The 21,845-nt window shown below is 23.7% G+C and overlaps 4 protein-coding genes and 1 long non-coding RNA gene across 11 annotated transcripts; 3 read left to right on the top strand and 2 right to left on the bottom strand.

Annotated features, from left to right (window-relative positions):
- Positions 1-564: 564 nt before the first annotated feature.
- On the bottom strand, positions 565-1,779 carry Tim8 (translocase of inner membrane 8). Its single transcript, XM_074239623.1, has 3 exons — positions 1,644-1,779; positions 1,386-1,564; positions 565-891 (listed from the first exon to the last, which is right to left on the bottom strand). The coding sequence occupies exons 2-3, from the start codon at positions 1,503-1,505 to the stop codon at positions 718-720; spliced, it is 294 nt and encodes a 97-aa protein (XP_074095724.1). The 5' UTR covers positions 1,506-1,564; positions 1,644-1,779; the 3' UTR covers positions 565-717.
- Positions 1,780-2,346: 567 nt separating this feature from the next.
- On the top strand, positions 2,347-6,976 carry Rrp45 (exosome complex component Rrp45). Its single transcript, XM_074240199.1, has 8 exons — positions 2,347-2,705; positions 2,785-2,879; positions 3,260-3,482; positions 4,028-4,245; positions 4,897-5,127; positions 5,224-5,476; positions 6,045-6,174; positions 6,896-6,976. Exons 1-8 carry the CDS (start codon positions 2,640-2,642, stop codon positions 6,925-6,927), a joined length of 1,248 nt encoding a protein of 415 aa, XP_074096300.1. The 5' UTR covers positions 2,347-2,639; the 3' UTR covers positions 6,928-6,976.
- On the bottom strand, positions 6,975-9,836 carry Sap30 (SIN3-associated polypeptide 30). 4 transcript variants are annotated; one of them, XM_074240202.1, is made up of 4 exons: positions 9,729-9,836; positions 9,105-9,345; positions 7,380-7,607; positions 6,975-7,284 (listed from the first exon to the last, which is right to left on the bottom strand). In XM_074240202.1, the coding sequence occupies exons 2-4, from the start codon at positions 9,273-9,275 to the stop codon at positions 7,156-7,158; spliced, it is 528 nt and encodes a 175-aa protein (XP_074096303.1). In that variant the 5' UTR covers positions 9,276-9,345; positions 9,729-9,836; the 3' UTR covers positions 6,975-7,155. The 4 variants fall into 4 exon arrangements, with proteins under 4 accessions (XP_074096303.1, XP_074096304.1, XP_074096302.1 ...); XM_074240203.1 differs by lacking the exon at positions 9,729-9,836 and adding an exon at positions 9,530-9,669; XM_074240201.1 differs by lacking the exon at positions 9,729-9,836 and adding an exon at positions 9,413-9,661.
- A 1,542-nt stretch (positions 9,837-11,378) lies between these two features.
- On the top strand, positions 11,379-12,163 carry LOC141525639 (uncharacterized). Its single transcript, XR_012478882.1, has 3 exons — positions 11,379-11,710; positions 11,809-11,966; positions 12,123-12,163. It is a non-coding gene; the product is annotated as an uncharacterized LOC141525639 (long non-coding RNA).
- Positions 12,164-14,483: 2,320 nt separating this feature from the next.
- Positions 14,484-19,685, top strand: LOC141525636 (uncharacterized). Of its 4 annotated transcripts, XM_074240197.1 has the most exons (7): positions 14,484-14,664; positions 14,772-15,057; positions 15,136-15,871; positions 16,754-16,969; positions 17,045-17,211; positions 17,302-17,476; positions 19,092-19,685. In XM_074240197.1, exons 3-7 carry the CDS (start codon positions 15,188-15,190, stop codon positions 19,221-19,223), a joined length of 1,374 nt encoding a protein of 457 aa, XP_074096298.1. In that variant the 5' UTR covers positions 14,484-14,664; positions 14,772-15,057; positions 15,136-15,187; the 3' UTR covers positions 19,224-19,685. The 4 variants fall into 4 exon arrangements, with proteins under 4 accessions (XP_074096298.1, XP_074096295.1, XP_074096299.1 ...); XM_074240194.1 differs by having other exon boundaries at positions 14,485-14,664; positions 14,772-15,871; XM_074240198.1 differs by lacking the exon at positions 19,092-19,685 and adding an exon at positions 18,202-18,441 and having other exon boundaries at positions 14,488-14,664; positions 14,772-15,871.
- Positions 19,686-21,845: the final 2,160 nt, after the last annotated feature.

Below are 21,845 nucleotides of genomic sequence, written 5' to 3'. Positions count from 1 at the left end.
ATTAAAAGTAAACTAGAATTCAAATTTGCGCGCGCGCCTTGACTATAGAGTTTGCATATATTTTCGTGCTTATGATATATTCGACCAATCACGTTACGAATAGTCTGCTTACGTGACATATTTTCATATTTTTCATCTAAATTATAAAAGTGAAATAGCTGTATAATGTCAATGAAAAATAAGACATAGTTAAATATAATAACAAAACGATTAAATGTAAATTAATAACAACTAATAATGGTTTTAATCAATAAAATTCTAATCCTTAATATAAAATTAAGATGAAATGTATGTGGCATCAATTTATTCGTGATGTTATTGGTCGAATATATCATAAGCATGAAAATATATGCAAACTCTATATTTAGGCGCGCAAATTCAAATTCTAGTTTTTTTTAATTTGGAAGGATTTAGATGTAAATCGGTGCTTTTATAAAAAAATATCAAATAAATGAAGTTAAAGGATCTTTTTTAGTTAGCAAACGAGTTAATTGATGTCCTGAAATATTTATAAAAAAAAAAAATTTTTTTCTTTATAAAAAAAAAATTATGATAATACAAATATTTAATTTTTTAGATCCTTTTATTCAATAATATACTTTATTTTTAACCTTTCTATAAACTAACATTTATTTAAAATTATAAACATCAATTATTTAGTGGGAAATTTCGTGATTTATTTATACAAATAAATGCTTATTTTTTTTTATTACATGATTACATCCCACCTGCAGACTTTTGGAGTAACTGTGCGAATCGATTGGTGATTAACAAAGATACATCAATAAATCTGTCGACACAATTATTTAAACAGGTTTCAGTCTTGCCATCCAATTTTGTTCCAGGCTTGTCAACACACTTTTCCCAGCAAAAATCATTGAATTCGTGAATCTGTAAAATATTCAATTCTAATTAGTCTATCAAATATTAACAAATTTAACAGTATTATGAAAAAAAAAAATCTAAAAAATTGCGAAGAAAAAATGAAAAAATTTTAATACATGCTTTGAATATTGTTCAATGATTTGAAAAAAATTTTTTAAGCTGAGTATTAGATAACTCTTTAATATTTTCCTATGTAAAATTTAATAAAATTGTTTTCACAAACATTTACTTCAAGAAAAAAATTCATGAGAATTTTAAGATGTCCTTTGATCTTTGAATTATTCAAAATTTCATTCAATCTGCTTAAATTTTTTTTAATCGAACTTACAAAAAATTCCTAGCAATAGATAAATATTAAATAATTTTCGCATTAAATTAATGATTAAATTGTATAACAAAAAGTTCACTTAAAAATATTTTAAATTAATTATTTAAATTTTAAATTCAAAATTAAATTGAAATGGATCATTTAGAAAAATGTAATAAAAGTTGAAAATTACCTGAGCTGTTAACTGAGCCTTTTGTTTCTCCATCATAATAAATTCATTTAATTCATTGTCCACGCCTGACTTGGGAGTTTTTGGCTCATCAAAATTGGTGTTTCCAAACAAATCAGACATCTTTTATTATTTATTATTTATTGAAACGAATAAGAAAATAAATTTCGGCTATCTCTAACCTAAAATATTAAAGTTTAAAATTAATTTTAAAGTACATAATATTGATTGATACCAATTGTAATGAATTGAAATAATTACCTTTAATATTTTTTTATGTTAAAATATATTGTGATTTTATGTCAAGATTATAAATGTGTATTTAATTTTTGCAGTTATTAAAATGATGAAATTTTAGAAAATGTGGGATAGCCTCGAATACTTAAAATTAAAGGTTGATTTACAATTATCTACGTAGATTTTTATAGCATAGATTATCTAAAAATTAATTTTTAAAATTTTAGAAAATAATTTTTTAAAGCAACAATTTTATATAATTTTTTTATCAAATAAATTGGCGCCAAAAAATTATTTTTAAAAAATTGCATTTGTAGTTTCTTAAAATTTCTAAATGTCAATTTTTTTTTTAATTTTTTTTCACCATAATTTATTTGTTACAAAAATTCTTAATTTTATAAAAAATAAACTAAGGCAAAAAAAAAAATAAGAAAGAAAAATTGACATCTAAGAATTAGAAAAAACAAAAAATGTAATTTTTTTAAAAATAGAAATTTGAATAACGCGCTGCGCGCGCGCCTTAATTTAAACCAATAAGGAATAAGGTCCCATTTTTTTAGCGACTATTGACTAACTCCACACTATCATTCATTTTTATTGAAAGGATAATTATTTGGAACAAATCGTTTTGTAAAATAAAATTAAAAATTTGTCAAGTGACAGCTAACTTGAATGTAATTTAAAATTTTGTTTATTATTTACCTAAAATTTAAACAATTTTGTGTCCGCTATATTTAAAATTGAAAATTTTACCATTTTTTGTTTTTCAAAAATTTAATTTCATTTTTTTTTTATAAAATTCTCAATTTTACTCCGAAAAAAATTTTTGAGTGCTTGTTTATCTAGATATTTATTATCTAGATAAACAGAAGATAGAAGATAAACCTTAACATGAAAATAACCTTCATATTTATCGTCCTCGTGGGTTTTTGAAGGTTATGTTTATGCAGCAAAATAAATAACAACTATTATTTTATACATCCAAAATTATTTACAATAATTACAATAATAATAAAAACAATGAAGGAAGTAATAATAACAAAATGCGAGAAAAAATTTATAAATACTGCCTTAGACGAAAATATCGTAAGTTTTAATTTAACGTTACTATTTTTATTACATTTTGTTATAATAATTAATTTTTGATTAATTTAAATTTTACTAGAGGCTTGATGGCAGAAAATTAAATGAAGCAAGAAAATTAAAATTACACTTCGGATCTAGCTGGGGATCATGCTTAGCTTCGTTAGGACAAACAAGGTAATAAAAATTTTTATTTATTTAGCAGCCAATTTTTTTTTAATTGAGTCAATTAAAAATATCGTTAAAAAAATTTTTTTTTACTAAAATTTGACATTTGATAATTTTTAGGAATTTTTTTTATTAAATAAATAAATAAAACTAAAAAAGTTTTACTTGTAGAAGTTTCAAAAAATAATGAAATGTAATTGTCTGCTCAAGTATCAAGAATTAATTTTTTTTTTTTTTTTAATTCTTTTTTATTTTTTTTTTTTAATTATTTTTTTATTCTTTTTTTTAATTTTTTTAATTTTTTTTTTTTTAATTATTTTTTTTTATTCGTTATATTTGTAATTTAATCCCATAAATGTTTATTAATTATAATTATCAATTTTTATTAGAGTAATAGCAAATGTATCCTGTGATATTCAGCAGTCGAAGTTATCTCGTTCAAATGAAGGACTGTTGTACATAAATGTTGAGTTAAATCCGCTGGCAGCAGCGCATTTTGAAGCTGGAAAACAGTCTGAAGTCGGTGTAGCTTTAACGAGGCAACTAGAACGATGTTTTAAGGATTCTAGATGCCTAGACATGGAATCTTTATGCATTGTCGCAGATAAAAAAGTAATTATTTTCAGTCAATTATAAAACTAAATAAATACCAGTACAAAAAAGTTTTTTATATAAACTTTGAATTATTTTTAGAAGTCTATAAAATATTTAGTGATTTTGAAATTTGTAGACATCTGATAATTAGTTAGTTTTATTAATTAATCAACAAAGAGCCCAGAATATACACAAAATAAATTTCCATTTACGGAATTTTTTTTCGGAATATTTCAAAGTAAGTTATGCATAAAAATTAAAAAAAATTTTAGACTGTTGATTCTATTATAAAATTTCAATAATTTTTTTTTTTTAATTTTTATTTATCAGAATTACAATTTTTCTATTTATTACACATCATCTTTTGAAATTTAAAATACTTTCTTTGCGATTTTTTTAAAATTAAAATTTTTTATCTATTACTTTTATATTTAAAATTCTTGTAAAATCTATGAATTTTATAAAAATTCAGAATTGTTATTTATACTTTTTAATTTTTTAATTTCTAATTTAATTTTCCATTTTTTTATTTTTTAATTAATAATTTAATTTTCTATTTACAGGTATGGAATATCAGAGTCGACATAAATGTAATCAATCACGATGGTAACTTAGTTGATTGCGCTAGTATAGCAACCCTGGCTGCTTTATCACATTTTCATCGTCCTGATGTAACTTCAACTGGAGATGATGTTATTATACACTCATTTGCTGAGAAGGATCCATTGTCTTTGACATTGTTTCATCAACCTATTTGTGTTTCATTTTCAACGTTTGAAAAGTAACCTCCTATTTATAATTCTTAAATATATTTATAATCATAATAATAGTATTATTAATAATTATCAATAGCTAAAAAAAAAAATATTAAATTTAATTAACTTTCAAAAATCATTCTTGAGAATTAAGACAATAGAAAAATATTCATCTCACTTAAATGTAGTGTGAAAATAATTTTTTTTTTTTTTAAATATTATTTGATATTTTACTTAAAAAAATTTTGTAAAATTAAAAAAAAATTTTTTTTTTTTACAAAGTAAATTTAAAAGCAATGAATTTAGAATTTCCCTTTATTTTTAAAAAATTAATTTAAATTAATAAATTTCTTTATTTAAAAAAAACTCTAAGATAAAAACTCACAATTTATATTTTTTAATTTATTCAGTAAAAATAAATAAAAAAAAAATCTTTTTTCTCTTAACTTATAAAGATTCTATTTTCTATTTTTTTTATAAATTTTAAATAATAAATTTCAATTAATTCACTACTCCAAAAAATAAAAAGACAAATTTATGAATGAAAATAAAATTTTTTTTTTTTGTAATTTTTGATAATAAAATTTTCCTAACTTTAGAAAAAAATTACACAAAAGTATTTTAATTTGTAAAAATACTTTGGTCCAATATAATAATTAATTAAATTTAAATTCCAGTGGAAAAACAATAATGGACCCGACATACATCGAAGAAAGATTGAGCGTCACGCAATTGACAATGGGTTTAAATGCGTACCACGAGTTTGTCAATTTGTCATTCGCTGACAAATCATCGTTGTCAAAAATCTCAACAGACGTTTCAGCTTCTGTAAAATCTATAGCAGCTAATCACGCTGTAGATGTTATAAAACAGATTCGTGATGCTGTTACTCTCGACGTACAAACGAGGTATTAAAATCATTTATCTTTTTTTATAAATATAATTTGTGGGTATAAACTATAATTAATAAACTTCTCATAATTCTTACTTAATAAATTTTTCAGGTACAAAAAGGAAGCTTGCAAAATTAACAGATTTAAGGATGCGATATCTAGTGATAAAATAAGTATGTTCAGAGAAAAGATGCCTATTAAATTGTCCCAATGGAACACTAGGATTAAAGAGGAAGAGGCCCAGGAAAAAAATTCAAAAATGGATTGCAATGATGAAGATGAAGATAATGATGTCCAAATGGACGAGTCTGGTGATGAAGTGCGCAAAGTCGGCTTGGGATCTGCTGAATTGATTACTAAAATGGTAATTTATAATTTTTTTTTGTTGATGTAGAATTAATTAAATTAATTAATTTCAAATGGTAACTTTTTTGATGATATTAAATTTAAATATAAAAATTCTTTTTAAAATAATTTTCAAATTTTTTAGATGTAAAAAATTTCGTTTTAATTTTTTAATAAAAAATTTCTGAAAATTTTTAAATGTCAGCTAACTTCATTTTTATAAATTTTCAGAATTTTTTTTTATTGAAAAAATTATTTAAAAAAAAAAAATTCCATTTGTAAAGAACTTGAAAAACCGTAAGTGCAATTTTTTAAAAATGTTTTTTTTTTTTTTAATTTAACTATTGAAAAAAAATTAAAAAATTAAAAATGTCGGCTAACTTTAGTATTATTAAAAATTATCAAATTTTTGGAAAAATAAAATTATTTAAAATAAAATAAAAATAATATTTTCCTTATTTTCTCAATTATTTAAATCATAAATTATCGCTGAAAAAATACTAAAACTAATTTATGATGAAGCTCTGTACTTTTTATAAAATTTTTTTTAGTCTCTTAAATATAACTAAAATTTTTTAATGTTCCAGAGTACAAGTGTCGGTGAAGGTCTCAAAAATTCGTGGGTTAGTTCTTCTGATGAAGATGATGATGGTACTAGTGCCAATGATATTGAAACTTTAAAAGTTACAAAAGTTAACAAAGTTCTTGGTGAAATAGGTAATTTATTTAAATTTATCTAAATATTATTAATTATTAATTATAATTTATTTTTTTAAATAATACTATCAATTTTTTAAAACACTCAACTTTCTTAAAAAAAAAAAAAAAAATGTGATAATAATAATTTTGATTAAAAATTTCTGAATCAATTGATTAATTTTTTTCAGTAGAAAAATATTAAAAATTATTTAACATTAATTGAATAATGAAAAAAAAAAAATCATAAATATAAATAATGAAATTTTTTTTGAAATTGGATGAAAATCAACAATATTTATTTTTCAACTTCTATACAAAATTAATGTAAATTTAATTTAATTTTTATTTGTCTAAATTTTTCTAATCTATAATTCAATTATCGAAAATATTAATTCTACAATTTTATTAAATTAATTATTTAAGATTTAAATAAATAAAGTTTATGTTACATTTTTTTTTCGTTTATTAAAAATTTAATTTTTTTTATAAATCATACTTATTGATAATTAATAAAAAAATAAGCAAAATTCATTATGAACAATAGATATTTTTCTAATAAATTTCTGATTCGATGACATTAAATTTTTAATAATCATACTGGTACAATAAATACAAAATATGAAAAATAAAATTTATTTAAATCAAAATTAAGATTGTAAATTTAATATAAGTCATAATAATTCTTTCAAATTAAATTATTTAACAAATTTTGAATAAAAAAATTTTTTTTCTGTTATAGTATTGACTGACAGCGAACAAGACATTCTATAATAATAACAATAATTGTAATATTAATTTTCAATAAAAAAATCTTAAAGTACTTTTGACTTATTTTTATTATTTTTTTTTTTTTTGTGTAAATTAATATGTTAACAATTTAAAAAGAATATAAATTATAATTAATTGAATAGTATTTATTAAGTATATTTGCTTATCAATTTTTTACTTCTAATAGAAATTAATTTTAATAGTTATTGCGATAAAACAATAAATTAATGGTTACGTTGTATCACTGCTAACACCGTTTTTTTGGTCTAGTTTATTGGCGTTGGTTTTTACGGTGTAAATAAATATACTTGATACTTCTTTTTCAGATACTGGAATTGTTTTGAAATGTTTCATGAGTGTCTGTAACAGAAAATATTTATTATTTATTGATAAATATAAAGCCAAAAATTTATGAATTTTTTAACAATAAAAAATTTTTTAAAATAAAAAATTACATCAGCAAGCTGTGCTTTGTTCAACCCAGGTTTTGTTTGTACTTTGTAGTGTCTTTTGTATCTTCTCAAAGTGCCGACTTGTAATTGGAATAAATCAACGTCTGGTACATCGTTATCAGTTTCACCGGAATCTTCTTCTGAGTCTTTTCTTCGTCTCTGCTGCTGTTGTTTTGATCTCGCGCACAATATCACTTGCTTATGAAAATCACATATGTAAATATGTCTTGCCTGTAAATTAAAAATTTATCTATAAGTAGTGGTTAATCATTTAAATTTTACATGAAATTTTTTTTTTATTTTAACTCTGATTTATTTTTTTGTGAAATTTTAAATATATTTCTAGTACCAAAATAGAAATAATTTATTTAAAAAATTATTTACTCATAAATTCTAAAATTATAAAATATATTTTTTTAAATTTCGTTTTGCTCTTAAAATTTATTTTTTTTTTATTTTTATCAACCTCAAAATATTTGCAATATTTATGTGCATTTAAAAATTAAATTGATAAATTAACTATAATAATTTTAATAAAACTAATTTTTTTGTTTTAAAATTTTAAAATTTTTAAAATAAAATTTAAAAATTTTTGACAATAAACTATTTTAAACATTTAAAATTATAAAATGAAAAAAATTTTACTCGTAACATTTCAAAGTCAAATAAAAATAAAAAGAAAATAAAAATCGAGAATAAATTTTTTTAGTGAGTAAAAAAAATTAAAAATTTTGAATTATTTTAATTCAAAAATCAATTTACCATATTTATTAAATGCATTCAAAATTATGAGGGTGAATTCAGCAGACAACTAATTTTTAGATTAATTTTAACTTAATGGTTGTAAAAAAAATCTAAAAAATTGCACAGAAAAAACTTGTAAAAATTTCCATATGTATTTTTTAGACTATTTCTTTTGTAACAAATAAATTGTTTATAAATTATTAAAATATTATCAGATATCTGATAATTTCAAATTCATTCTATTCTTGTGAATTTTTTTTTATATCTTTCTTCTTAAAAATAAAAAAATCTCACTTTTTTAATTACACTTCTGACAATTTTTTAATAAATAAATTAGTACTAAGGAAATAAAAAAAAAAAAAAATATATATATATATATATATATATATATATATATATATATATATATATATATATATATATGCCTGGAAATTTTTAAATAGTACGAATGGAATATTTAAAAATTAATTTCTATAACACTGAAGTTAGCCGTCAGCTGTTGATTTTAAAAATTTTTTTAACAAATCAATGACAATAAAAAAATGCTTCCAAAAATTTTCACTTGTAATTTTTATTAATTTTGACATGTAAAACTTTTTAATAATATTTTTTTGTAATAATTAAATTACTATAAAATTTTAAAAAAATTTTTAAATATCTGTCAACTTCAGTGTCATTAATTTCTAAGTACTCATTTATATTTTTAATAAAATAAAAAAAAATAGTGTGGCATCTGTTTTTTTCAATAAAAAAAATTTGTTAAAATTGAACTATAAATAAAAAAAAAAAAAAAAAAAAAAAAATCTTCAAAATGTTAAATGTCCGCATCAGTAAATTTGCAACATCTTGATTATTTAGAATTCGAAGCCTTTCTAAAAAAAATTAAAATACGCATTAATCAATTTAAATAAAATAAACTAAGAGCTAAAACGAAATTCAATAAATAAATAAATAAATAAATAAATATGAGAATGAAGGTCTTACCATATGATCTAAATTTAATTTAAGACGTCTCTGAGTAACAGTCTTTTGAATACGCTTGCTGTAAGAAGCATTGCCCGCAGGCCTGGAACATCTCTCCCCTTCGTCAACAAGACAACAAATTTGGTCGGATGCACCACGCGAATCCTCTTCACCGGTACTAAATCCGTTCATTTTTATTTTCACTTATAATTATTAAATCTAATTGCTTCCAGTATCTTCTAACCTGCCATCAATTGTTCACCTCAAATAAAAAATCACAAATTTAATAAATTAATTACTTTGAAAATAAAAATAAAAATAAAAACTACTTCATTGTTTATTATTTTTCTGTCACAAATTTGAGTTAACAAACTAAAAAATTTTAACGAAAAATATAAAATATTTTTGACACGTGTGAATTATTTTTACAATTGAAACTTTTCAACCTTTATTCACTAGACAGCAAATTTTACTTCTGCGGGTGCAGTGATAAATCTCGAGTGATTTATAATATTAAATTATTTTTAATGGCTAAAGAAATATACAATTACACAACTATGTATTATGATCAAGAATGCTTGTCTATGTCTGTCGTTGTACTTGTAATTGTTTGTACTTATTCTAAAGGTTCATTTTTAAACTTACATTTTCACCGCGTGCAGATGCGGCTTAACGTCATTTGTTATTGTTGTCTTTTTTTGTCTCCGTTCTTTATTCTTTATTGTTCCTGTGCAATGTACATTTTTAATTAATGACTAATTTTATTTTAATCACGTTGGGTGATTAATTGTTGCTAAATTGCGTCTTATAGTTAATTTTTTATATTCATTTGTCGGAAACTGGCGCCATCTTTGTTATGTTTGAAAAGCGCGCGTTTTTTTAAATATGATTAAATAATAAATTTAAAAAATTTTTTTATTAATTTTAATTTATTTGTAAAGAAAGAAGAAAATCTGGAAAATTTTTTATTATTTAAGAATTGATTTCTATAACTTATATCAATTGAAGAAATTTTAATTTTAGTGGTTCATAAAATTACTTCAAATGAACTATTTAGACTTCAATAAATAATTATTTTCAATTCATCCATAGCAATGATTTTTTTTTCTAAAACATTTGATGAAATTTTTTCTCTGAAAATGAAAAAATTAAAATCATTTCATGAAAATTTTTAATTTTTTTTATTAATTAAATTACAACTAAAAAGATATTTATAAAAAATTGTATTTATAGTTTTTCAAGTTTTTTACAGATGAAATTTTTTTTTTAAATTATTTAATTGAAATTTTTTCAATAAAAAATTTCTAAAAATTTTGAAATGTCTTCTAATTTCATTTTCATTCAGAAATTGGATAAAAAAATTCCACAAAAAAAATAACATTGTCTCAGACATCTGAAAATATTTATAATTTCTTTCACCAAATAAATTAATATACAAAAAATTTTTGTTGAATTTGATTAATTTTCACATGTGGAATTTTTTAATTAAAATTTTTTTATAATAATTGCATTATTATTATAAAATTATAAAGTAATTTTTAATGTCTGCCAATTTCTGTGTCATAAAAATTAATATAAATTACTTACCCTTTAAAAAACTCATTTTATCACAGAAATAAATTTTCTTCTTTTCTCATGACATTAAAGTTAGCTGTCACTTGACAATTTTTTAATTTTCTTTAACAAAAAAAATTGCATTTTTAATTTATTAAAATTTCTACAAGTCCATTTTTAAAATTTTTTTTTTTTGCTATAATTTATTTGTTGAAAAAAATTAAAAAAATTGTCAAGTGACAGCTAAATTTAATGTCATCCACATAAATAATTTTCCTTAAAATTTTAAACTTACCAGTGAAAGCCATACTCACAAAATGTCTTCCCAAAAGCATCCATGTTAGATGTCTCTACTGTTGAATTCCCCCAAAAAAAGTCTTATCCCACAAAAGATTCGGAACAATATAAAATATAGAGTCTCTGTAACGTCGCTCGTTGATTGGTTTATTTTTTGCGGCTTATCTTAAACACGCCAATGAAAATGATTCTGTGAACGTTCAACAACAGAAACTGTACCCTAAAAAAAACTCAATACAATATATGTATATAATATGATATTGTATATTGTCGCATACATAAGTGTGGCGTGTTTGGTGCCTAATAGTTAAACATTATCCCTATACACCATTTACACACTACACCAAACTACAAGTCCAGTGTAACGATATTCCACCCGTATTTATAAAATCATATTTCTTCTGCCGTCTTCTCCAGGTGAGTCCGCATTTATATTTACATACATTTATCAATAATATTTAACAAAATATTTTAAATCCTACTCACCATTATGTCAATCATTAATTATACTATTATTTTTATCGTCCTCTCCTCATCCAACATACTTATTCCGCAGATGAAAACGCCATACTCAAATCCTTATTTATTTACAAAGTAACAAACTACCTGGAGTAACTCCTTGGTGATCATCCTGAAAACAATTTAAAATATTTAAATACTGTTTTATCTTACTCTTAAATATTACTAAAAGCTATTTGATAAAATAAAAAATGGCTGCCGCATAATAATGTCATATTTAACATTATTATCAATAACAATTAATAATTATTGTCAAGGTAATACAAATTTTTATTCATTTTCTAATAATCATTTTTCATCGTTTTAGCGATCAATATTTTTTAAAATAATTATTTATAAGCAAATTGTCATGTAGCTCAAGCGTCCATTAGACTCCATTACGTGTATTCCAACAGCTATCAAGGCTGCTTGGGCTGGCTGTATGCTTTAGCCTTTATTACAACCCGTAAGCCTACTTATGGTTATTGAAATTATGACAGCAATTACTTTTTCGATGAAATTTTTTTAAAAATCGTGAGTTTTTTTATTTTTAATCCGTTTTTTAATTATTTTAATTTTTTTCATACGCCATTACAAGCTGTTACTAAATTTCTGTTAAAAAATATTTTTCCCGCTAAAAATATTTTTGTGCGACAGCTAATTTTTTTTTTTTTTTTTTTTTTTTCGTAGATATTTTATGTGAAATATCGGGCGGCTTATTTAGCTCTTTATATTTATTTTATATATTACATTCATACATATATATAAATATATATATATATATATATATATATATATATATATATATATATATATATATATATATATATATATATATATATATATATATATATATATATATATATATATATATATATATATATAGATATATTTCTATATGACTGGGTATATTAGTGTTGTGGAGGGAGGACAAGAGGTTGCCAGGGAAGTAAAGAGTGAGAACGACAGAATTACGATTCAGCTCCCGCGTTAAGACGTTTTTTTTTTTTTTTTCACAAAAAATTTTGCAAGTATAAACTTCAATTAAAAGTGAAAGTGTGCAGGTATTTAGAATTAATTATTCTGTAATTTTAAATATTTTTTATTTTGTTAATTTTTGTTGTTGTCATTATTGTCACTATTATTGTTGTTGTGAAAATGGTGGGGATTTAAATGGCGGGCGACGCTATTTTACGCGCCAAAATTTGAAATTTATTCAAAAAATTTATTTGTAGATTTAAAAAAAATTTTATTGATTTTTTTTTTTTTTTAATTTTTTGGCGGCAAAAAATAGCGTCAGCACGCGATCACCGGAAACACCGTGGGAAAGTTATATTTGAGATATTTCAACGACAAAAAAAAAGGTAGTGCAGGTGCAATAACATCCGGTCTATGGTTTTTAAAATTATTTTAAAAAAATATTTTTTAGAAACTTTTAAATTTTAGGTGTATTTTTAAAATTGTTTTTAAATAGCTAATTCCTAGAAAACTACCTGGCTAATAAATAGTTGGCCATTGAAAGTAGACAAGGCTTTGTCCTTGGAGTACCTAAGCTTACTTTGCAATTATTTCTTGGGATTTTCATTTTATTTTTTCACTATTTAGTGAGGATTTTCGTTGCGTGTAATTACCTAGCACAGGGGCGAGGGTAGTTTAAAGTCAAGTTTAAGTTAAAGTTGATGTTTCGTGTAAAAGCCGGCTGCAACCTACAGACATAAATTGCAATATGCCAACGACCCTTTTTTTGTTCCTTTATTTTGTTTTACGAAGTCCACCCTTGTAAATTATTACTAACGCCACATGTTACTTTTTTTTTTTTTTTGCTGCCAAAATATAATTTTATTTATTAAAATTTATAGAAAATAATTTCTATGAAATTTTTTAATTTCCAACAAAAAAAAAATTTTTTTTTTAATTTTTCTAAAATTAAATTTTTTGTAGAATTAAAATTGAAAATTTTTTTTGTCAAAATAAATTTTCTAAAATTTTTTTCCAAAAAAAAAATTACTTTTTAAAAATTTTTTTTTAAATGTGAAAATTTTTAAAAAAATTTCCTTGAAAAAAAATTGATAAAATTAAAAGAAATAAAATATTTAGTCCGTCCCTGGGAATGTCCGCTTTCTGCCTCTCTCGCGTCTTATTGACCCGGACCCGGTTTTCTTCTCTTTCTCTCTTTTTTCCCCTCCATTTCAGCGTGTATAACTAACACGACGGCAGTTTATCGTATTCGTCCCTTCTCTTTCTGTCCTTCAACCCCTCTCCCCTTGTTAGTAACAAAGCCTCGATTTTCCACGGCGTCTTTCCGGAAAAATCTCGGAAAACTCTAAAAATTTTATTTCTAAACCCTGAAAACAAAAAATTAACAAATAATGAAAAAAAAGAAATTAATAATAAGAATTAATATTTACATTTATATATAAATGTACATGCGCACAAACTCACACATTTATATATTAAATATATGTATATACAATTACCCATAAAATGCGAGGTTGCCAAACGTCGAGCATTCCCGCCATGATCGTAACGGCTCGTATCCAACGATCAGCATTTACGATCGAACATTTTCTTTGTGAACGTCGAAGTGAAAGCTCAACGTGGCAACTGCGCACGCAGTCTCCTCGGTTATTTCTTCCTCTTCCCCTTCACCTCGACTCTCTCGCTCTTATTTAAAATCCATCTGATTCTTTTCATCCATTGGCCAACAAAATGCTGCGTATGTGCGTCGAAAAGAGATAGAATGCGCGCGCACTTCTTCTCCGTCTAAAAACTTCCATTTTATTTCAAAATTTTCTTTTCTTCTCCGAAAAAATTAACAATATTAAACATAAGAAATAATTTATTAAAAATTTTCTGACAATTATTGAAGTGAGGTGAAAAAATTCACGAGTAACGGAAGAGAGAGAGAGAGAAATAAAGAAGGGGCGAGCCACCCCCTCTCTGTACCCGCCACCCGTCTGGCCATGGAATGGCCGGAACGAGCGTTGAGCCGTTGAACGTGTAGCGTCGAGTAGACCGCATCCTAAAGTGTGTGTAGTACTTTTACATTTTTTCGTTATTATTATTCTTCTTTAACCATTTATTATTTATATATATATATATATCTATACACATATATATACATACATATATATATGTCCATATAGATATCTTCGTGTCACATTTCCCGCCTACAGATTAATTTTATTTAGAAGTAACAATAAAAGAAAAAAACGTGCTGTGAAAAAAATTGGTTAGTTTCGACTTTTTATTATTATTTTTTTTTATTTTATTTTTTTTTTTAAATTAATATTGTTATTGTTGTTGCTACTATTACTATTATTATATTTTGTATTCTAGTGCGTGAATTTAATGATTAGCGTCTCGTTGGACTAGTAGATGACTGCTACGAAGACGAAGACAACGACGACGACGACGACGACGACTACCACGACGACGACGCTTGTTAAATACGGGCGTGTGTTTATACCTTTTAAAACCGTGAGGGTGCGCTTGTGTGGATGTGTTGTAAAATCTTCACCGGTGCCATTTTAACTAAAAACTGCTGAAAGAGAAGAAAATAATAAATAATAATTAAAAAAGAAAAAAAAAAAAATAAAAAAAGAAAAAGAAGAAATAAATAAAAGTTGGGTGATGTCGAGACTAAATTGATAGTTTGTATTTCGTTCGTACAGTATTTACTGATTAATATAAAAATTTTTAGGTATAAATAATAATAAAATAATAATATACCATTTGGGGAACGGGCGCGGAACATGTCGGAACATCACCGCGTCGCCGCGGGAGCGGCTGGTGGCTGGGGTACGTCGAGCCCTGGGAATCGTGAAGACAATGGTGGTACTGGAAATGCTGGTGGTGGAGCAAATAATTGGTGGCCAGGGATAAATGCCGAGCAGCAGCAACAATTGCAACAACAGGCTGCCGCTGTGGTACAGCAACAGACATTACACCAGCACTTGATGAACCAGCAGGCTGCCGTTGCTGCTGCACAACAATTGAATCAGCATCATCAGGATATCGTAAGGAGCACCGCTGCTGGAACTCAGCACTTGTTTTCTTATAAAACAATGGCTGCCAGTTTCCAAAATCCAGCCACTGGCGGACAGTCCAACAGTACGGTATCGACAACATCATCTAACAGTGGTGGTGCTAGTGGTAATCCTAATAATTCTAGTGGTGGTGCTAATTGTATGAGAGGAGGATACGATTATCGTATGACCGGACAAACTGGTGGTGCTGGTAGCAATACATCCGCTGGTGGTGCTAATACTAATAATAGTAATAATCAAGGTAATACTCCTACTGGTAATACCAATACACAAACAAATCCACCAGCTGGTAGTGTACAATGGTGGTATACTAGTGGTGCTGTTATGGACGCTAATAATGTTCATCAACAGATGCAAGGACAGCATATATCTTCAAATCAAATTCCCGCGGTATGTTTCAATCCAACAAAAGTAACAAAAAAAAATCATTATTATTATTATTACTAATTATAATTATAAATATTATTAGGAGCTCATTTTATTTTATGGAAGAAATAAAATTCGCTGGGCTAGCTCTGTCTCTCTCAGTTCCGTGGTCTCGTGGTATTTTTTTTTACTCCATAGGTACTTCGCTTAGGTATAGGTACGTACTGTACCTTAAAGCCAAGCGCTGGTACCAGGCCTCAGATACCGGTTTCTCTCTCGGGTCAGCTACACATTTTTTTTTTTTTTTTTATAAACATTTTTTACTTTCACCCAAACCCAAAAAAAATTTTTTTTTGTTTTTCTTTCTGGCGTTTTTATGAAGAAAAAAAAATCCTTTTAATTTTTTTTTTTAAATTAAAAATTTTAAGGATTTTTATTTATCAAAAAAAATTGATTATTTTAAAAATTTTGTTCCGTTATAAAACGACTTGCTCTTTCTCTCTCTCTCTCTTCTTCGTCGCTATTGATTCTGGTTAAAGCCGGGTCGTGCCCGCGCGCAATTCGCGTCGTTTTCTTCTCTCTCACTCGCTATCTCCCCTCTATCCATTTACCCTCCCTGCTACGTAATACATTTTACAAAATATACATTTATGGATTTTTTCATTATTATTTTATTTATTTTTTTTTAATTATTAATTTAAATAAAATAATAAGAATTAATGTTTATAAAATTAATTTATCTGCAAAAAACATTTTATCAAATGGTTTTTATTTCAGTATATCATATAACGTGAAATTAAAACCGAGTAAAAATTAAAGCGTCATATTTAACAGTTTATATTCTCAAATGAAGTATATATGAATTTAATTATTTATTTTTTTTTTCTGTTTGTTTTATAAAAATAGCATCAAATACAGCAGCTGCCAGGTCAAAATAATTTACAACAAAATAACGCGCAAATAACTAAAATGCCGCGTGGAAAAACGGATTCTAAACCCAGGGGGCGAATGACTGCCTATGCATTTTTTGTTCAAACTTGCCGTCAGGAGCACAAGAAAAAGCATCCTGAAGAAACTATTGTTTTCCAAGAGTTTTCGAAAAAATGCGCCGATAGGTGGAAGGTAATTAATTATTCCAAGAAATTTTAATCTTTATTGGATTTAAAATTAAAATTATTTAATTATTTCTTCTTGAAGATAATGTCTGACAAAGAAAAGAAACGTTTCCAAGAAATGGCTGAGAAAGACAAAAAGAGATACGACGCGGAAATGCAAAACTACACACCACCCAAAGGTGAAAACATTAAGGGAAGAGGAAAGAAACGCAAGCACCTTAAAGATCCTAATGCACCCAAAAGATCATTGTATGTATTTTTTTTTTTTTTTTATTTTTTCTATAATTTTTTTTACTAATTTCTAATTGTTATTATTTTTTTCTTTGAAAATTTTTTTAGGTCCGCATTCTTTTGGTTCTGTCACGATGAACGTGGAAATGTAAAAATGCGCAACCCAGAGTACGGTGTTGGTGATATCGCTAAGGAATTGGGTAAAAAGTGGTCTGACGCAGATCCCGAAACCAAATCTAAGTACGAAGCTATGGCCGAGAAAGACAAAGCTCGATACGAAAGGGTAAGAATTTTTTATAATTTTTGTTTTGATTACTTTTAATTACACCTATCAAAATTGATTATTTTTTTTTTTTTTTTTTTATTAATATTTATTTTGATCGATAAAATTATAATTGGTCACAATTATAGAACAATTTAGATAAAATTATCAATTTTTATTTTGTCGAGAACAAAATTTATTTTAATAAAAATTGATAATTTTGATTTTGTTTTCAAAGATAATCTGATAATCTATTTTTAAAATTTTTTATTAATGAAATTAATTGTAAATTTTTTTATACATTTTCATCTATTTAATTTAAAATTAAAAGACAAATTTTTGAAAAAATAATTTAATCGAAAATTAAAATTTAAATCGCAACAAAATGGCGGCTTGGAAAATGTTAACCGATAAAAAAAATTGATTATCAGATTTATTTAAAAAAAATTGATTAAATTATTATTTTATTAATTTATTTATAAAAAAAATTTTTTGACAAAATTTCAATAAACGTTATGTTTTTATTTTTTATTTAAATATTTTATTTTTTATTTCAAAAAACTTGCGTAAAATTAAATTTCAAAAAAAAAAATTTAATATATATTTTTTTTATAAATAAATAAAATCGTATTAATCATGAAAAATAAAAAAAAAAAATAATTGATTAACTAAAGAATAAAAATCAAAACTAATAACGCGTAGTTTAGTTGTGATAATTGAGAAAAAAATGTAACTTTTCATTAAAGGAATCGACTGCATACAAGAAGAAAATGGCAAACGGACCGGGAGAAATTTTATGATCAGAATTTCGATTAATAAGTCACTGAGAAGTAGAGAAAAATGAATGAAAATGCGCTATTCTCATCGGGGATAATTATAATAATAATTAATGATTAATAATTAAAATAATAATAATAATAATAATAATAATAATAACAATACTTTGAGACATTGAATAATTACAAACGAAAAAAAGGATTGAAAAAGGAAAAAAAAAACAAGTTTAATCATACATTAATTATTAATATGTAGGATTGAAAATATTGATTAAGAAAGGAAGAAAAGAAGAAAAAATAATTATAAAAAAATAAAAATTTTTTAAGTGATTTTTTTTTAATTTTTACAAAAAATTGCTTTTTTTTTTTTTTAATTGTATCTTTTGTATGATTAATTTTTTCTTCATTTTTTTCCACGTAATAATTTTTTTTTATATAAATAAATATATACTTATATTTGCATATACTAATGTATGGAAAAAGTTTTATATGAATTTGCTTGACGAAATAAAAAACCACCAACATTGTTTAATCATAAATTTAAAAATCATATATTAGTATATGTATTTATATTTTTACCATAAAATTTTTTAAACAAATTAAGTTTAGTATTTGAATAATAATAATAATAAACAGTTAAGAATAATGATTATAATTAGTAATTAAAGCATTAGTAATAAATAGTTAATAATATTAATAATAATTATTAAATACATGAGTTAAATTTAAATATTATTATTATAATGAGCGTGTGTGTAACAAACAAAAAAAAATATATATTAAAAAACAGAAAAAAAAAAATCAAGTAATTTTTTGATGTATGCGTTAACTGTCGAACTATTCAAAAATTTTCATTAAAGGAAATGACTGCGTACAAAAAGAAAATGAAGGATGGTCCTGGTGTTATGATGGGGGCACCTGCAAATGCGATGATTAAGCACGAGAGTGAGGAGGACATCGAAGAGGATGATGCCGAGGATGATGATGAATAGCGTGTGGATTGATGATTTATTTGAATAATAATTAATAAGAATAATAATTAATAAATTAACTTGAAGAATAATTAACGAAGAAATAATAAAATCAAGTCTCTTTTTAAATTAAAAAACAAACTTTTAAATTTTTGTCAAGTTGAGAGAATTGAGAGCACCTTATATTATTATTATTATCCTAAATAAGTGAAAAACACCTTTTTATTCCTAAATTTAATTTATTTTTTACTTCATATTTTAAAATGAAGAAAACAACGTGTACATACCAATTACCTGAGAGTACTTACGTAGGAACCTCATCCTCTTCAATGGTCCTCTCCGTTAAATGTAATAATTATTATTAATTTTATTATTGAATTTATAAATAATTAATTTATATTTTAATTGTTAAGGCTATTTATAAACAAAAAAAAATTAATTTTATCTTGAATTTCATTAAAAAAATTATTTTAACAATTAAAATTGATTAATTATTTATTATTATTATTATTATTATTATTATTTTTTTTTTTTTTGGTCTCTACTTTTTCGTCACGATATGATCTTCCTGCCCTGTTTTAAATCTTAAATTAAATATTATTCTACTCGAAGATTTAAATTTAATTGATGAACGAATGGAATAATGAGTGACTGATAATAAATAAATTTTTTGTGTGAACAATTTGTATTTTAACATATTGATAGTAAGAGTAATTACTAATGATAATAATTACATTGACAAAAAAAAATAAATAAACGTTAATAATAATAAAGAAGAAATAGTAATTTTTTGGCGGGAAATTTTAAATGTAATAAGTATGTATTTTTTTTTTTTTTTTTTTTTTTTTTTTTATTATAGAGAAATTATTGATAATATTAATAAATAGTGATGATTAATACTTAACGATTAATGGTTATTATTGATTAATAATTACTGATGTGTTTATCGTAATCTTGTTCTCACTTTCTTTCAACTTAAGATTATTTGTGTACTTCAATATTAATTATTGTTTTCTTCTTTTTTTTCTTTCCTCTATTTTTTTAAATAGTTTTTTTTTTGTATTAGATTATTATAACTAAATACAATATGTTTTTTTTTTATGGACAAATTATTAAAATAAATAAAGTAAATATTGAAGAAAATTTTTTGAATTTTATTTATTTGATTTTAAATAGCTACCTGCAGTCATTTATGGAAATCCTTAAATTTTTTGGAGGTTTTTAAAATTTTTAATTGGAAAATTTTTAATTTAGATTTTTGTAAAATAATTTAAATGTAAAAAAATAAAAATGTTAATTATGTCAAAAGTAAATTATAGAAGTAGAAAAAACAGCCAACTTAAAAAATGGAAATCTCTAAATAAATATATTCTTAAAATCAAAAATTAAAAAAAAAAGAATTTATAAAAATTTTAAAGACTGAAGATTACTGAATAAAAAAAAAGAATTTCACTCTTGTAATTTTTTAGATGAAAAATATGAAAATATATCATGGAAAACTATTCGTAACGTGATTGGTCAAATATATCATAAGGATAAAAATATATGTAAATTTTAAAAGGCGCGCGCAAATTTGAATTCTAGTAATTTTAAATTATAAAGTCTAAAGCTTTCAATGATACTGAATTTAGTTTAAAAAAGACCATTCGGCAGCCGAAATGGAAATAGATTTCTCAAATAAAGAAAAATTTATTTAAAAAAAAAAATTGTCCTAAAAGAGTCATAAGCTTAGGATCCTAAATGTGACACAATTTAGGACATTTTTATGACAAATTTTTGACGGCGAACGGAAATGAAATTTCGATTTTAGAAAAAATATTTTCGCAATTACTCAAAGAAAAAATATTGTAAAAAGTACTTTTATGACAATTTTAAAATAATTTTATGACACTTATGACAATTTTAGAATACTTTTAGGACAATTTGAGGATACTTTTATGACAATTTTAAAATATTTTTATGAAAATTTTAGGATATTTTTAAAACAATTTTAGGATACTTCTACGACAATTTTAGGACACTATTATGAATTTTCAGAGATATCGTGATAAGTGACTATATCTATAGAAAATCTTCTACATATATATAGGAGACTTGGCCATACATCATTCTGGAATATATTCATCGATTATCTGTCACCATTTACGTTTGTATATAAATTTATATTATCATATAAAGGCACATATGTACATAAATTTATATTTATACACTTAAATAAACCCACATATCTCAATATATTTTTATACATACATAACTACATAAAAAATTAGACTATTATGAAAAACGATGTATAACAAATATGATCCTGAAATTAGTAGATACCGGACCTTTTCTTTGGGACAAAATTAAAAAAAAAAAGTCTAAAACTGAAAATAAGCCTCATTTTTTAGTTTTTTTATTAATGTTTACCATTTTGTTATTTATCAATAAATATTAATTTTTTTAGCGGGTCCAAAAAATACTTATATATTGAAAAATAAAATAATTATAAAAAAATATTTAAAAAATTGAGATATTTTTGATATTATTTAAGAGTCTATTTGTTGAACAGAATAAATTTTATATTAATATTTACAATAGTTTCTGTGTAAAAAAAATTGTTTTTTTTAAGTGCCGGAACTAGCATGAATTTTTAATAAATTA

The sequence above is a fragment of the Cotesia typhae genome, unplaced genomic scaffold (genome assembly GCF_013202065.1).
Source record: "Cotesia typhae breed Kobodo isofemale line unplaced genomic scaffold, CoteBio_Ctyphae contig_26, whole genome shotgun sequence".
NCBI lineage: Eukaryota > Metazoa > Arthropoda > Insecta > Hymenoptera > Braconidae > Cotesia > Cotesia typhae.
This window is presented reverse-complemented; position numbering and strand designations above follow the sequence as displayed.

Excerpts from the sequence above, each read along its gene's own strand:
- Tim8 (XM_074239623.1), bottom strand. The coding sequence starts at position 1,505 with ATGTCTGATTTGTTTGGAAACACCAATTTTGATGAGCCAAAAACTCCC. Across the intron at positions 892-1,385 it reads AGGCTCAGTTAACAGCTCAG|ATTCACGAATTCAATGATTT; the intron begins GTAATTTTCAAC and ends AATATTTTACAG.
- Rrp45 (XM_074240199.1), top strand. The coding sequence starts at position 2,640 with ATGAAGGAAGTAATAATAACAAAATGCGAGAAAAAATTTATAAATACT. Across the intron at positions 3,483-4,027 it reads GCATTGTCGCAGATAAAAAA|GTATGGAATATCAGAGTCGA; the intron begins GTAATTATTTTC and ends TTCTATTTACAG. Across the intron at positions 5,477-6,044 it reads CTGAATTGATTACTAAAATG|AGTACAAGTGTCGGTGAAGG; the intron begins GTAATTTATAAT and ends TTAATGTTCCAG.
- Sap30 (XM_074240202.1), bottom strand. The coding sequence starts at position 9,275 with ATGAACGGATTTAGTACCGGTGAAGAGGATTCGCGTGGTGCATCCGAC. Across the intron at positions 7,608-9,104 it reads AATTAAATTTAGATCATATG|GCAAGACATATTTACATATG; the intron begins GTAAGACCTTCA and ends TTTAATTTACAG. Across the intron at positions 7,285-7,379 it reads ACAAAGCACAGCTTGCTGAT|ACACTCATGAAACATTTCAA; the intron begins GTAATTTTTTAT and ends TTTCTGTTACAG.
- LOC141525636 (XM_074240197.1), top strand. The coding sequence starts at position 15,188 with ATGTCGGAACATCACCGCGTCGCCGCGGGAGCGGCTGGTGGCTGGGGT. Across the intron at positions 15,872-16,753 it reads CTTCAAATCAAATTCCCGCG|CATCAAATACAGCAGCTGCC; the intron begins GTATGTTTCAAT and ends TTATAAAAATAG. Across the intron at positions 16,970-17,044 it reads AATGCGCCGATAGGTGGAAG|ATAATGTCTGACAAAGAAAA; the intron begins GTAATTAATTAT and ends TTCTTCTTGAAG.